The sequence below is a fragment of the Cyprinus carpio genome, chromosome A1 (genome assembly GCF_018340385.1).
Source record: "Cyprinus carpio isolate SPL01 chromosome A1, ASM1834038v1, whole genome shotgun sequence".
In the NCBI taxonomy this organism is placed as follows: Eukaryota; Metazoa; Chordata; class Actinopteri; order Cypriniformes; family Cyprinidae; genus Cyprinus; species Cyprinus carpio.
The window spans coordinates 31,791,875-31,805,502 of NC_056572.1; the positions used below are offsets into that span (position 1 = coordinate 31,791,875).

General features: G+C 34.5%; 2 protein-coding genes across 2 annotated transcripts; one reads left to right on the top strand and one right to left on the bottom strand.

Annotated features, from left to right (window-relative positions):
- Positions 1-358: 358 nt before the first annotated feature.
- best2 (bestrophin 2) lies at positions 359-7,637 on the top strand. Its single transcript, XM_042762487.1, has 9 exons — positions 359-474; positions 547-641; positions 1,294-1,527; positions 4,698-4,852; positions 4,958-5,035; positions 5,114-5,266; positions 5,382-5,462; positions 5,575-5,729; positions 6,806-7,637. The coding sequence occupies exons 1-9, from the start codon at positions 446-448 to the stop codon at positions 7,584-7,586; spliced, it is 1,761 nt and encodes a 586-aa protein (XP_042618421.1). The 5' UTR covers positions 359-445; the 3' UTR covers positions 7,587-7,637.
- A 232-nt stretch (positions 7,638-7,869) lies between these two features.
- LOC109064922 (tetraspanin-1-like) lies at positions 7,870-11,550 on the bottom strand. Its single transcript, XM_042762518.1, has 6 exons — positions 11,325-11,550; positions 11,144-11,218; positions 10,629-10,736; positions 8,512-8,637; positions 8,353-8,436; positions 7,870-8,108 (listed from the first exon to the last, which is right to left on the bottom strand). The coding sequence occupies exons 1-6, from the start codon at positions 11,424-11,426 to the stop codon at positions 8,022-8,024; spliced, it is 582 nt and encodes a 193-aa protein (XP_042618452.1). The 5' UTR covers positions 11,427-11,550; the 3' UTR covers positions 7,870-8,021.
- Positions 11,551-13,628: the final 2,078 nt, after the last annotated feature.

The window sequence follows — 13,628 nt, forward strand, 5'->3', positions numbered from 1 at the left end:
ATGTATTTACACAGGTTTTTAGACACCAGTTTTGTATAATAATAATAATAAAAAAATCTTTCAATCAAATAACAAACTTTTATTTCAAATTTGTTCTTATATATTCATATATCAATTAAAATGAACTACTCATCTGTTTAGCATTATATTATTTTTTATTTTTTATTATTGTTTAGTGTTTCCCCTGTTTTTTTTTTGTTTTTGTTTTTTTTTTTAAAATATTTTTAATTAATTTTTGATTTTGTTTTTTTTGTGATTTTATTTTTATTTTCTTTTCTCCTTGTTTCTGTCAGGAAGCAGTGACACGTTGAGTTTTTGTGTGATGTTTTTTTCTTAGTAATCTGTGGTGGGTAATTGGCGCTTCTGCGGCTTCTCCAAACTGCTGCTGGCCTGGAAGGGAAGCATCTACAAAGTCCTGTACAAAGAGTTTCTGGCTTTCTTCGCCATGTACACGGCAATCAGCATCACATACAGGTGTGTGGCTGTGTCACTCATCTGATGCTTTGATTGTGAGTTATGCTTTACTTTTATAATTTTCTTCACCAGATTCTTCCTTGTGGACGATCAGAAGAGATACTTTGAAAAGCTTTCCATTTACTGCGACAACTACGCCAGTCTCATCCCAATGTCCTTCGTATTAGGTATGCACACATCCACAGTATAACCACTTAATTCAGTCATGCTGAAGATGTTTTAGTGTCATCAGATGAATAAATATCCCTCATTTACACTCTAACATTTTTTGGTCTTCCAAGTCTTCCAAGACTGCATTTATTTGAACAAAAATACAGTAAAAATAGTAATATTGTGAAATATCATTACAATTCAAAATAACTGATATGTTTATGAATGTTTTAAAATAGGATTTATTCTTGTGATGCAAAGCTGAATTTTCAGCAACTAGTTTTCAGTGTTAAACCATGGTTTTTTTTCAGAATTCTTTCATGAAGAGAAAGTTCAAAAGAACATTTATTTGAAATAAAAAAGTTTTGTAACAATTTAAAAGCCTTTAGGTTCACATTTAATTAATTTAATGCATCATTGCTGAATAAAAGTATAATAATAATAATAAAAAAAAAAACTTTTGAATAGTAGTGTATAAAATGGTATTTTAAAACAAATTAGCTAATACAGCAAAACAACACCGGATTCATCATTGCTGTTTATTGATGTTATTTTCCCGTCAAAAAATATGTAATGTCTGGGAGGATAATGTCAATTCGTTTTTTAAAAACATAAATATATACAGTATATATATATTCACAAAAAAAATTTGTTTTTATGTTACTGCAGGGTTTTACGTGACACTAATAGTGAACCGCTGGTGGAATCAGTACACCTCCATCCCGCTGCCGGACAGGATCATGTGCACGCTCTCGGGGGGAGTTCAGGGCGGGGACGAGCAAGGCAGGCTGCTGCGCCGCACACTGATGCGCTACGCAAGTCTGTCCGCGCTCCTGATCCTGCGCTCCGTCAGCACAGCCGTCTTCAAGAGATTCCCCACCATGGATCACGTCGTTGAAGCAGGTAAGGGAGATTGCAACACTCTAGAGACACACTAGTAACCCAAACAGCCTGCCTAGCAACACCATAGCAACAAACCAGAACATCCAAACAATGCCCTCGCAACCACCTGAAACTACTGGCAAGTCATGACTCACATAATATTTAGTAACAGTAACAGAAGTAGCTGTTTGTTGTAACTGTAATTAATACATATTTATTTCAAACTTATTTCTCGCAGTTAACTTCTTGCAATTCTGAATTTTTTCTCAGAATTTTGAGTTAACATCTTTTATATTTACATTTTTTTATCAGAATTTTGAGTAGTTAACATCTTTTAAATTTAGATTTTTTTCCTCAGAATTTTGAGTTATCTTTTAAATTTAATTTTTTTCTCAGAATTTTCAATTCAAGTTTATTTGTATAGCACTTTTAACGATACAAATCGATGCAAAGCAGCGTTACAGAAAATTAAGTTTCTATATTATATTTAGTAGTAGCTTATTAGTGGTGACTGACAGTTAATGTACAAATGGCAGATATGTATGGAAAAATCAATTAAAGACGTAATCCAACAGTCGATGAACACTATTAACAGCAATTATTATATGATGCAATCAAACTTATAGCAAAATTTGGTAGTTCTGTATGTTGTTTCAAGGTTGGCCTCATCTGAGGTCCTCTGAGGAGTTTGCATCATCTCTTCTCAGGTGTTCTGGATCCAGACTGGAGCTTGTGTAAATCCTAGTTAGCAAAAACAGAGAAACAAATAGAGACATAATTAGCGTAGCTGCTGTTCCAACCAAGCAAAATTTATTTGTTTAACCCGAGCTAAAGAATATTAATGTGCATTTGATCAGATATAACTGTAGTACAAGATTCTGAGAGATGTGTTTTTAATCTAGATTTAAACAGAGAAAGTGTGTCTGAACCCCGAACATTATCAGGAAGGCTATTCCAGAGTTTGGGAGCCAAATGCGAAAAAGCTTTACCTCCTTTAGTGGACTTTGCTATCCTAGGTACTACCAAAAGTCCAGCGTTTTGTGACCTTAGGGAGCGTGATGGGTTGTAGCGTGGAAGAAGACTAGTTAGGTACGCAGGAGCTAAACCATTAAGGGCCTTGTAGGTAAGAAATAATATTTTGTAACTGATACTGATCTTAATAGGTAGCGAGAGTAGAGATTGTAAAATTGAGGTAATATGATCATATTTTCTGGACCTGATAGAGTCTAGCCGCTGCATTTAGGACTAACTGTAGCTTGTTTGTTGAAGATGCAGGACAACCACCTAGTAGTGCATTACAATAAATCAGTCTAAATGTTATGAATGCATGAACTAGCTTCTCTGCAACATGTAGGAGTTAATGTGTTTTGTTTCTTGGCAATGTTTCTAAGATGGAAGAATGCTGTTTTTGTAACACGGGAAATATGATTTTCAAAAGACAAGTTGCTGTCTAATATAACATCCAGAGGGAGTAACAGAACATCCATCTAGTTGCAAATTGTAATCCAAGAGATTCTGTGTACTGTTTTTCGGTCCAATATATAATATCTCTGTCTTATCCGAATTTAGGATTAGAAAATTATTGGTCATCCAATCTTTTACAGCTTAAATAATTTAGAAGTTTCATCGGGTCCTGTTGAGATATATAGTTGAGTATCATCAGCATAACAGTGGAAACTAATCCCGTATTTTCTAGTGATATTATCAAGGGGCAACATGTATATTGAAAATAGCAGAGGACCTAGGACAGACCCTTCTGGCACTCCATACTTTACTGGTGATTATTGAGATGACTCCTCGTTTAAATAAAGAAAGTGGTAGCGATCAGACAGGTAGAATCAAAACCATCTTAAAGCCGGCCCTTGGATACCTGTATAGTTTTGTAGTCTATCTATGAGTATGTTGTGATCTATGGTGTCGAACGCAGCACTAAGATCAAGTAAAACTAGCAATGAGATGCAGCCTTGGTCTGATGCAAGGAAGCAAGTCATTTGTAATTTTAACAAGTGCAGTTTCTGTACTATGGTGGGGCCTGAAACCCGACTGAAATTCTTCATAGAGATCATTTTTTTGCAGGAAGGAACACAACTGAGCAGTCACCATGTTTTCTATAATTTTAGACATAAATGGAAGATTTGAAATGGGTCTGTAATTTGCCAGTTCACTAGGATCTAGTTGTGGTTTCTTAATAAGAGGCTTAATAACTGCCAGCTTGAATGGTTTTAGGACGTGACCTAAAGATAACGACGAGTTAATAATATTGAGAAGCGGTTTTTCTATGCTACAGGTAACAACTCTTTCAGTAATTTAGTGGGTACAGGATCTAATAAACATGTTGTTGGTTTAGATGCAGTGATAAGTTTATTTAGCTCTTCCTGTCCTATAGCTGTAAAGCACTGCAGTTTATCTTTGGGTGCGATGGATGAAACTGAAGTATTAGACGCTGTAGAATCTACATTTGTTATTGTATTTCTGATGTTATCTATTTTATCAGTGAATAAATGTATAAAGTCATTACTTATAAAATTTTGAGGGAATATTTAGATCGGGTGGCGTCTGGTTATTTGTTAATCTAGTCATTATGCTAAATAAAAACCTTGGATTGTTTTGGTTATTTTCAATAAGTTTGTGGATATGCTCGGCCCTGGCAGTTTTTAGAGCCTGTCTATAGCTGGACATACTTTTTTTTCACGCAATTCTAAAAATTTCCAAGTTAGTTTTTCTCCATTTGCGCTCAAGATTGCGAGTTTCTTTCTTGAGAGGGTAGGTATTACTGTTGTACCATGGCACCGTACGTTTTTCTCTAACCTTTTTCAATTTGATGGGGGCAACAGCTTCTAATGTATTAGAGAAGATAGTGCCCATGTTGCCAGTCATTTCATCTAGTTCATGTGTATTTATGGGTACACAGAGCAGTTGAGATAAATCAGTCAGGTTATTTCTGAATCTGTTTTTGGTGGCTGGAACAATAGTTGTTCCTGGACGATAACGTGGAGCCATATAGTTAATATCAATAATACGCAGCATGCACGATACAAGGAAATGGTCAGTAACATCATCACTTTGAGGTACAATTATACAAGGAATAAAGTGCAAAATGCAAGGAATAAAGTCAGAATTGTAAGATGAAAAGTCACAATTACTTTTTTGGCTTCCATATAAGACACTGAGGAATGTCTCTCCCTTTCTAGGTTTTATGACAAGAGAAGAGCGTAAGAAGTTTGAGAGTTTACACTCTCCCTATAATAAGTACTGGATCCCATGTGTGTGGTTCACTAACCTTGCTGCAGTCGCCCGCTGTGAGGGCAGAATCAAAGATGACAATACTTATAAACTTCTTTTGGAGGTAACTACACTCAAAAGGCCTTAAGAAGTTTTCCATCACAGTATTTATGAGAGTATATGAACACCAGTTCCAATGTCTAGCGTAAAAATATTTATATATATATAGGAGCTGAATGATTTCAGAGGGAAATGCAGCATGCTTTTTCACTATGACATGATCAGCATACCGCTGGTCTACACGCAGGTCAGATACATGCTTAAGACAAGACAGACTGAATGTGTTTTATGGTGAATATGAACATGATATTCTTGTCAATCTCAGGTTGTGACTTTGGCGGTGTACAGTTTCTTCCTGGTGTGTCTGATTGGTCGTCAGTTTCTGGACCCGGGTCAGGGTTATCCGGGTCACGACCTTGACCTTTACGTCCCCATCTTTACTCTTCTGCAATTCTTTTTCTATGCTGGCTGGTTGAAGGTCAGGAATCAGGAATACTTTCCAATAACGTATCATTCCCTGACTAATTGTATCAATATTAGCCGTTTCTTCAGTCATTAATGTTTGTTTGTTTCATTGTGTAATTATTTATCAGGTGGCAGAGCAGCTCATAAATCCATTTGGAGAGGATGATGATGACTTTGAGACCAACTGGTTGATTGATAGAAACTTCCAGGTTCTATTTTCTATTTACAGTATATCAAATCAATTCTAATTGTCTTTCATTGTCAAGAAGCACACACTGGTTTGTTCATTCACATTGTTCCCTATGCTCGTGTGATTGAAAGGTGTCTATGATGGCAGTGGATGAGATGTATGGAGATTTGCCCTTGATGGAGAGAGATCGTTACTGGAATGATTCGAATCCTCGTCCGCCGTACACAGCCGCTACGCTTTTCGTGCTGCGCAAACCCTCTTTCCAAGGCTCCACCTTCGACATGGCGTCAGTGCTCACCAAACACAAACACACACACCAAACACACAGACCAGACACTTCATCTCAGCTGTATATATATACACACTACCAGTCAAAAGTTTTTGAATAGTAAGATTTTTAATGTTTTTTAAAGAATTTTCTTCTGCTCACCAAGCCTGCATTTATTTGATCAAAAAATACAGCAAAAGTAGTAATATTGTGAAATATTTTTACTGTTTAAATTAACTGCTTTCTATTTGAATATATTTTAAAATGTAATTAATTCCTGTGATGTGAAGATTAATTTTCAGCATTATGACTCCAGTCTTCAGTGTCACATGATCCTTCAGAAATCATTCTAATATGTTGATTTTTTATTTTTTATTTTTTATTAATATCATCGATATTTAAAACAGTTGAGTACATTTTTTGTACATGTATTTTGAATGAAATAAATGCAGGCATGGTGAGCAGAAGAGAATTTGTTAAAAAACAAAAAATCTTACTGTTCAAAAATTTTGTTAAAAAAGTAATTTTTGGGAAAAAATGTTTTGTGATTTACTTTTTTTTTGGCTGAACTACACCATAGTCCTATATATATATATTATATATATATATATATATATATATATATATATATATATATATATGAAAGACATTAATATATATATATATATATGAAAGACATTATTGATCACAACTGACAGTAAAGGCTTATACATGGTTACAAAAATATTCTTTTTAAATAAATGCTGTTCTTTTGAACTTTACAATCATCCCTAGTAATACTGAAAAAAAAAATCTAATATTATATAAAATATTCAAATTCACACATATATAGATATATATATATATATATATATATATATATATATATATATATATATATATATTCCACAGCACATCTGGTTTATTTTACAATATTACTGTTTTTATTATTATTATTATTATTATTATCAAATAACTGCATACTTGGTGAAGGACTTCTTTTAGAAACATCTGTAGTGTATTTTTTTGAAACAATATTAATGTTCTGAAATGATTGCTGAAGTGGAAAATAAATAAATAACTTACTTTTTTGGGGGGACATTTCAATTCCCTAGAATTCCCAAAGAGGACATGCATTTCCAGCCACTGGAGGAGATTGCTGAAAACTTTGAGGAATCTGTGACACGGAATCATAACCTCGCCCTCTTTAACCGTCTTCTGGGCTCCGCCCCCTCTCCCACAGGCTTTATGGGCGGAGCCTTACGGCGCACCTCTGCCCAGCTGCAGCATTTGACGCGTGTCAGCTCGGACCCATCCTTCTCTGACGCGGAGGATGAGGAAGAGAAGAGTGTGGGGAGGAACGCGGGGACAGCTGGATCCATGCCTTCTGGACTCGGGCTGGACACCACCCAGAGCACCATCTGCAGCTGTGGAGGACTCATCAGCACCTGTCCTCCACTGTCCAGTGTGGAGTTCCACACGCAAGGTGAGAGAGATGGAAGATGTGAAGAGAAAGACGAGAAGATGATGGAAAAAATCCCACCACCCACAGCACAGACATCTGCAGGGAGGAGTCCTCTTGCTCTGGGACGAGTCAAGTCTCATTTCTGTACCTCAAACGCCATCAACCGCTCCGTACCGGACTTCTTCTCTTTTCAGCCAATCAGTAACCCGGTGAAGGTCATGACCCCAAAACCACAACCGACCAACAGCAAAGCAGAAGCAGTGTCTTTACTGACTGTCCCATCGCTGGAAGTCTCTATATTCTCTGAGAATTCAGAAAGAAAGCAGATGCTGGCAGATTCTCAGTGGCTGCCCTCAAGTGGTCAAACTCAATGTCAGTGTGTAGGTTTAGGGTCAGAGGTCACAGGGTCAGGAAGTAAGGTCAAACTGTGACCAAATACACCTGGATATTATTTTATATTAATAAAGTCAACCTAAAGTGTGGATGCTCTTGTCTGAAAATTATTTGACCTTTTAACGTAATCATGTGACAGAACAATGATAATCAGCACTGAAAAAATAAATCGAGTGCATGTCTAGATAAAATAGCAACATGTGACAAAAAAACAATAATTTAAATAATAAATATGACACAGGCATCATATTGTTCAGTCAGTAAGTCAAGTCATTAAAAAAGAAGCATCAGTTTTATTGAATGAAATAAATGATACTTTTAATAAAAAAAAAAAAAAGCTAAATTCTTCTTGATATTTATTTTCTTTGTTCCCACACATCATGCTTCATAGAAAAATCTGAGTATTTTGGCAAATGCCATAAAGCACAAAGAACTTTCACAGATTCAGAAAAAAACAAATCAATATTTGTTTATCACAGATTATTTGAAAAAGGGTCCGGGAGATCAGGTAAGCGTCTCAAGCATCGGTAGACTTTCAGCGAAACAAACATGGCAACAATCTGGAAAACAGGGTTGAAACTGAATTATAAATAATTCATCATCATGAAGTGATTATTATTTTGAGTATGATGCCTTCAGAGATATGGTACTGCAGTAACTGAATCAATAATGCTCTCTCAAAACACAATGAGATCTATCATTCCTCATATGGATTACTAAACTATAAAAGACGCATCATTAAAAACAATTTCTGTCTTTCTAATTGTTAAAAGTTTGGGTATTTCAAGGGTGACATATTATTACCTCTAGAATGCCGATCAGAAATGACAAAGCTCCAGATATGGGTATATTTTCATCAAACAGCACATGAATGCAGCCCCTTATATTCTATAACAGGAATTAAAGAGCTTAAATATGTATTCATCATCTTTTTGTTGTATTTTTGGCACAATGAGGCAGTACCTCTTTCTCAGCTTCTACTTTTTCACACTTTTTTACACTTTTGCAGCATTGTTTGGGATATTCTGAGCTCCCCTTTAAAGTTGAATTTGTGAAGTCCTTGTAGCCTTTGTATCCACAGCAGTTCAGCTAAAATTCATAAAATATGAAAGCTGTAATATTTATAAAGTCAAACTCAGCTGACATGCATGAGGGCAAGTCTTACCTTAGTCATAGTTACATTCCATATGTCAGTGAATGATTGGTCTTGATCATATTTATTTCGTCCGAAGACTTTCAAACAAATTTGACAACTCTAAGCTGTCAACCTCTAAGCTGCTCAATGCATTTTCTTTCTGTTGACCAGAAAAGGAAGGTTGGTTGGTTACATTTCTGGTTCTTAAATGTTTTTTTTTCATTTTAATGTTTGTCCTCTTGACTTGTCCACTTGATTTGATCAAAAAGAGTAAAAGTGTCAGAAAAAAGAACCACATAAACTAAGAACTGTGTTATAAAATAACATTGACATTTAAAATTAAATAAAGATGGTGGAAACCTTATGTTATATTTTAATAAAAGATTTGAATATCTGTAATAAACCATGCCTCCTGTAATAATGTCATTCATTAAAAAAATCATAATTTGTAAATTAAATGTGTGTATATATCTATATACAAATATCTACAGGTCCTTCTCAAAAAATTAGCATTATTGTGAAAAAGGTTCATATTTTCCATAATGTAATGATAAAACTTAAACTTTCATCATTTTAGATTTCATTGCACACCAACTGAAATATTTAGTCTCTTTAGGTTTTAATCTGATGATTTTGGCATACAGTCATGGAAAAAACCCAAAATTCCTATCTCAAAAAAATAGCATCTCACTGAAAAGGTTATCTAAACGATATATTAACCTAATCATCCTGAATCAAACTAATTAACTCTAAAACACCTGCAAAAGATTCCTGAGGCTTTTAAAAACTCCCAGCCTGGTTCAGTACTCAAAAACCGCAATCATAGGGTACATACTGCCGACCTGACGGCTGTCCAAGAAGGCCAGGTAATAGGAATAGAAAGAACTCTGATTTAGATTTAATAAAAGTTTTAATTCAGTTCTCCAGAGTGCTGTATTCCACAAGAGGATTTACTTACAGAAATGTTTCATGAGTCATTGTTCAAGGTTATTACTCACTGTTATTATTATCATCATATTGTTCGGTCAGTAAGTCAAGTCGTTTAAAAAAGAAGCATCAGTTTTATTGAATGAAATAAAATGATATTTTTAATAAAAAAAAGCTAAATTCTTCTTGATATTTATTTTCTTTGTTCCCACACATCATGCTTCATAGAAAAATCTGAGTATTTTGGCAAATGCCATAAAGCACAAAGAACTTTCACAGATTCACGAAAAAAAAACAAATCAATATTTGTTTATCACAGATTAATTGAAAAAGGGTCTGGGAGATCAGGTAAGCTTCTCCAGCATCGGTAGACTTTCAGCGAAACACACATGGCAACAATCTGGAAAACTGGGGTTGAAACTGAATTATATATACATTCTCATCATGAAGTGATTATTATTTTGAGTATGATGCCTTCAGGGAAATGATACTGCAGTAACTGAATCAATAATGCTCTCTCAAAAACACAATGAGATCTATCATTCCTGATATGGATTACTAAACTATACAAGACGCATGATTAAAAACAACATTTAAAAAGTTTAGGTGTTTTGGGTGTTAAAAGTTTGGGTATTTCAAGGGTGACATATTATTACCTCTAGAATGCCGATCAGAAATGACAAAGCTCCAGATATGGGTATATTTTTATTAAAAAGGAACATGAATGCAGCCCCTTATATTCTATAACAGGAATTAAAGAGCTTAAATATGTATTCATCATCTTTTTGTTGTATTTTTGGCACAATGAGGCAGTACCTCTTTCTCAGCTTCTACTTTTTCACACTTTTTTACACTTTTGCAGCATTGTTTGGGATATTCTGAGCTCCTCTTTAAAAAAGCTGAATCTGAGTCATCATAGCCTTTGTATCCACAGCAGTTCAGCTAAAATTCATAAAATATGAAAGCTGTAATATTTATAAAGTCAAACTCAGCTGACATGCATGAGGGCAAGTCTTACCTTAGTCATAGTTACATTCCATATGTCAGTGAATGATTGGTCTTGATCATATTTCGTCCGAAGACTTTCAACAAATTTGACCTCTAAGCTGCTCAATGCATTTTCTTTCTGTTGACCAGAAAAGGAAGGTTGGTTGGTTACATTTCTGGTTCATAACTGATATCTTTCACAACTTTTTTTGACATTTTAATGTTTGTCCTCTTGACTTGTCCACTTGATTTGATCAAAAAGAGTAAAAGTGTCAGAAAAAAGAACCACATAACTAGAAATGTTATTAAAATAACATGACATTTAAAATTAATAAAGATGGAAACTTGTTATATTTTAATAAAAGATTTGAATATCTGTAATAAACCATGCCTCCTGTATAATGTCATTCATTAAAAAATATAATTTTTAAATTAAATGTGTGTATATATATATATATATATATATATATATATATATATATATATATTATATATAGTTCTCCACATTGAATAACATTTTTCAGCTCTCAATGAAAATTAGATTACCACAGAATTTGGGAGGAGGAGAAACACTGCTGCGATGACCTGAAGGATGAAGATGATAAGCACAACAACGAAGAACTGAAATGAAAGGGGAAAAGAACAGACAAATTAAAACAAGGCAGTACATTTGGCTCATACTTGTTTATGTCAAGATATTTGAAACGTTTTGATATTTGACACTTACGACCAAGAGCATCCAGCTTATTTTCTTCAAAGTGCCACAAAAGCCAATCAAGCCCATGAGAGCGAAGATGCAGCCCAGAGCAATCAGCATCGGGGAGCCCATCGACAGGACCGTGGTGAGTGTAGTACCATCGACTGTTTTTAACACTTCAGATGTTTTTTGGTTTATTTGTGACCATATACCATATCCTGCAGTCGCGCCCCCACCCAACTGCAGCGTGTGAAAGAGAAAATGTGAATCGTTTATTTGTTTGTGGGCTACTCACTCATTATATAGCCTACCAAATTACATTTACTTATTGTTATTTATATGTAGAATTTGGTTTTCAGCTTTAAATATCTTGTCACCGTCATGCTGTTGTTGTTTGTCTGTATAAAGAGAGATGTCAGTTAAAACCAGAAAAGTGTCAAGACAAACTTTGTTAGTTGAATTAAAGCTGATTCTGTCATCATTTACTAACCAGGCTGTTCCAAACCTCTATGAATTTCTTTATTTTGTTGAACACAAAAGTTGAAAAATGTTGGTAACCAAACAATTCAATGGCTACCATCAACTGTTTGGTTTGCAATATTGTTCAAATGATCTTCCGAGGGTAAGTAAATGATGACAGAATTTTCATTTTTGAGTGAACTATTCCTTTAAAATATTCCCGCCACAAAAAACAAAACAAAAAAAAAAACAAAAAACAAAAACAATATCATGTGGCTCAGACAGTTTCTAAGTTGTAAATTCTTGACTAGATGAATTAACTAGCTAGCTGATGATCATTTATCAACACTTAGTTTGATCTGCTAGTGGTGCTTCGATTCTTCGATTATTTCACAATCGCTTTCTGTACAGGCATCATTACATTTTCTCTATTTTACTCTTCTGGCATAGTCAACACATCTCATGGGCAAATGGACCAACAATAGCAGTTGTCAAATGCCCTTTGACTAACTAACCCACCGCCTTCCTGTTTTCTCAGTCTGTGATTATTCTTTACTAGAATACTTCCTCCTTCTTCTACCATTCTCTTCAGGTCTGTTAGTACAATAAGAAATCCCCTCTCTGTTCATCAGAAACTCTTTTTCAGTTGTTTTCTTTCCCTTGAGACACATACACACACACACACACACACACACAAAAAAAACTGTTTTAGAGTAGGTTAGTTTTGAATGTCCCCCCTCCCCCCACCCCAAAAGATATACAATTTTTAATTTAGTTTAGGTTTTTTAAGTTAAGAAATATTTTCTTTTTATTTTCAGTTTGGATTTTTTTAGTCAGAAAAATCTTTTCTATATATTGCCAAATTGCATTATGATTATCGTAGTTGATAGAGAAGTCAATCAGTGCCCTTCTGTGTAATTCTACATGTCTACAATTCATTTATTATTATTATATTACTTATTATTATACATGATACTACATTTTGTACTTCAAAAAATGTTTGTGTTTGTATTCTCTAATAATTGCACTGTCCATGGAGCAGACCTGACTTACATTTCACTGCTGGTCATATGCTCTCCATATAACCATGTATGTGACAAATAAAAATCTTGAATCTTGTAAAACGAACCACACCGCATGAACATATTTCTAACATTCACTTGTGTTACTGCAGGAACATGCAGACAGCTAAGTAAAAAAAAAAAAAAAAAAAAAAAAAAAAACATGGTTAGAACAGTTACTAAATAAATACTTTACAGTAAATAAACTTTAAACTAAAAACTTGATATTACAAAATAAGACTTTTAGATGTAGAATGCACATTAGAGTCTAATATTTTTTACATCTTAAACCTAGAATTTACTAATTAACTGTCTAATATTTTTTACATCTTAAACCTAGAATTTATTGCACCTGTCAAAAAAAAAAAAAAAAATGGTCTAAAAAGTATTGTTTGCACCTGTCGATCTCCGTTGAGGAACTTGCACCTGACAGAATCCAGATTTTGGTACAGACAGAAAGACATACTCACATCAATGTGATGCAGCCTGGCAGATCAGCAGCAATATCAAACAATCCCTGAGTGGAGAAGTGATTCACATATATGTGTCTTGGCAGCTCTTAAACGTTTTCACCACATCCACCCTTATAGAGTGTGGTCACAATCTTATTTTCATGCTGTGCATTTTCCACCTACACAAGGTTCTTCTAGAGGTGCTACTGCGCACATCCTCACAAGTGTTTAAGGTTCAAGCAAAAGGAAATGCTGTACCATGCACAATGACCACAAACATATGTCCTACAACAAAAGCAGGCAAGTCAACTGCAAATGCAGATAAACTGATAAAAAAAGTGATCATGATGATTCTGTGACCT

Bases quoted from the DNA above. Each gene is read 5' to 3' on its own strand.
- best2 (XM_042762487.1), top strand. From the start codon at position 446: ATGTACACGGCAATCAGCATCACATACAG. The intron at 642-1,293 runs GTATGCACACAT...ATGTTACTGCAG, and splicing joins CCCAATGTCCTTCGTATTAG to GGTTTTACGTGACACTAATA. The intron at 4,853-4,957 runs GTAACTACACTC...ATATATATATAG, and splicing joins CTTATAAACTTCTTTTGGAG to GAGCTGAATGATTTCAGAGG.
- LOC109064922 (XM_042762518.1), bottom strand. From the start codon at position 11,426: ATGGGCTCCCCGATGCTGATTGCTCTGGGCTGCATCTTCGCTCTCATG. The intron at 11,219-11,324 runs GTAAGTGTCAAA...CTTTCATTTCAG, and splicing joins TAAGCTGGATGCTCTTGGTC to TTCTTCGTTGTTGTGCTTAT. The intron at 8,109-8,352 runs GTAATAATATGT...CCTGTTTTCCAG, and splicing joins TTCTGATCGGCATTCTAGAG to ATTGTTGCCATGTTTGTTTC.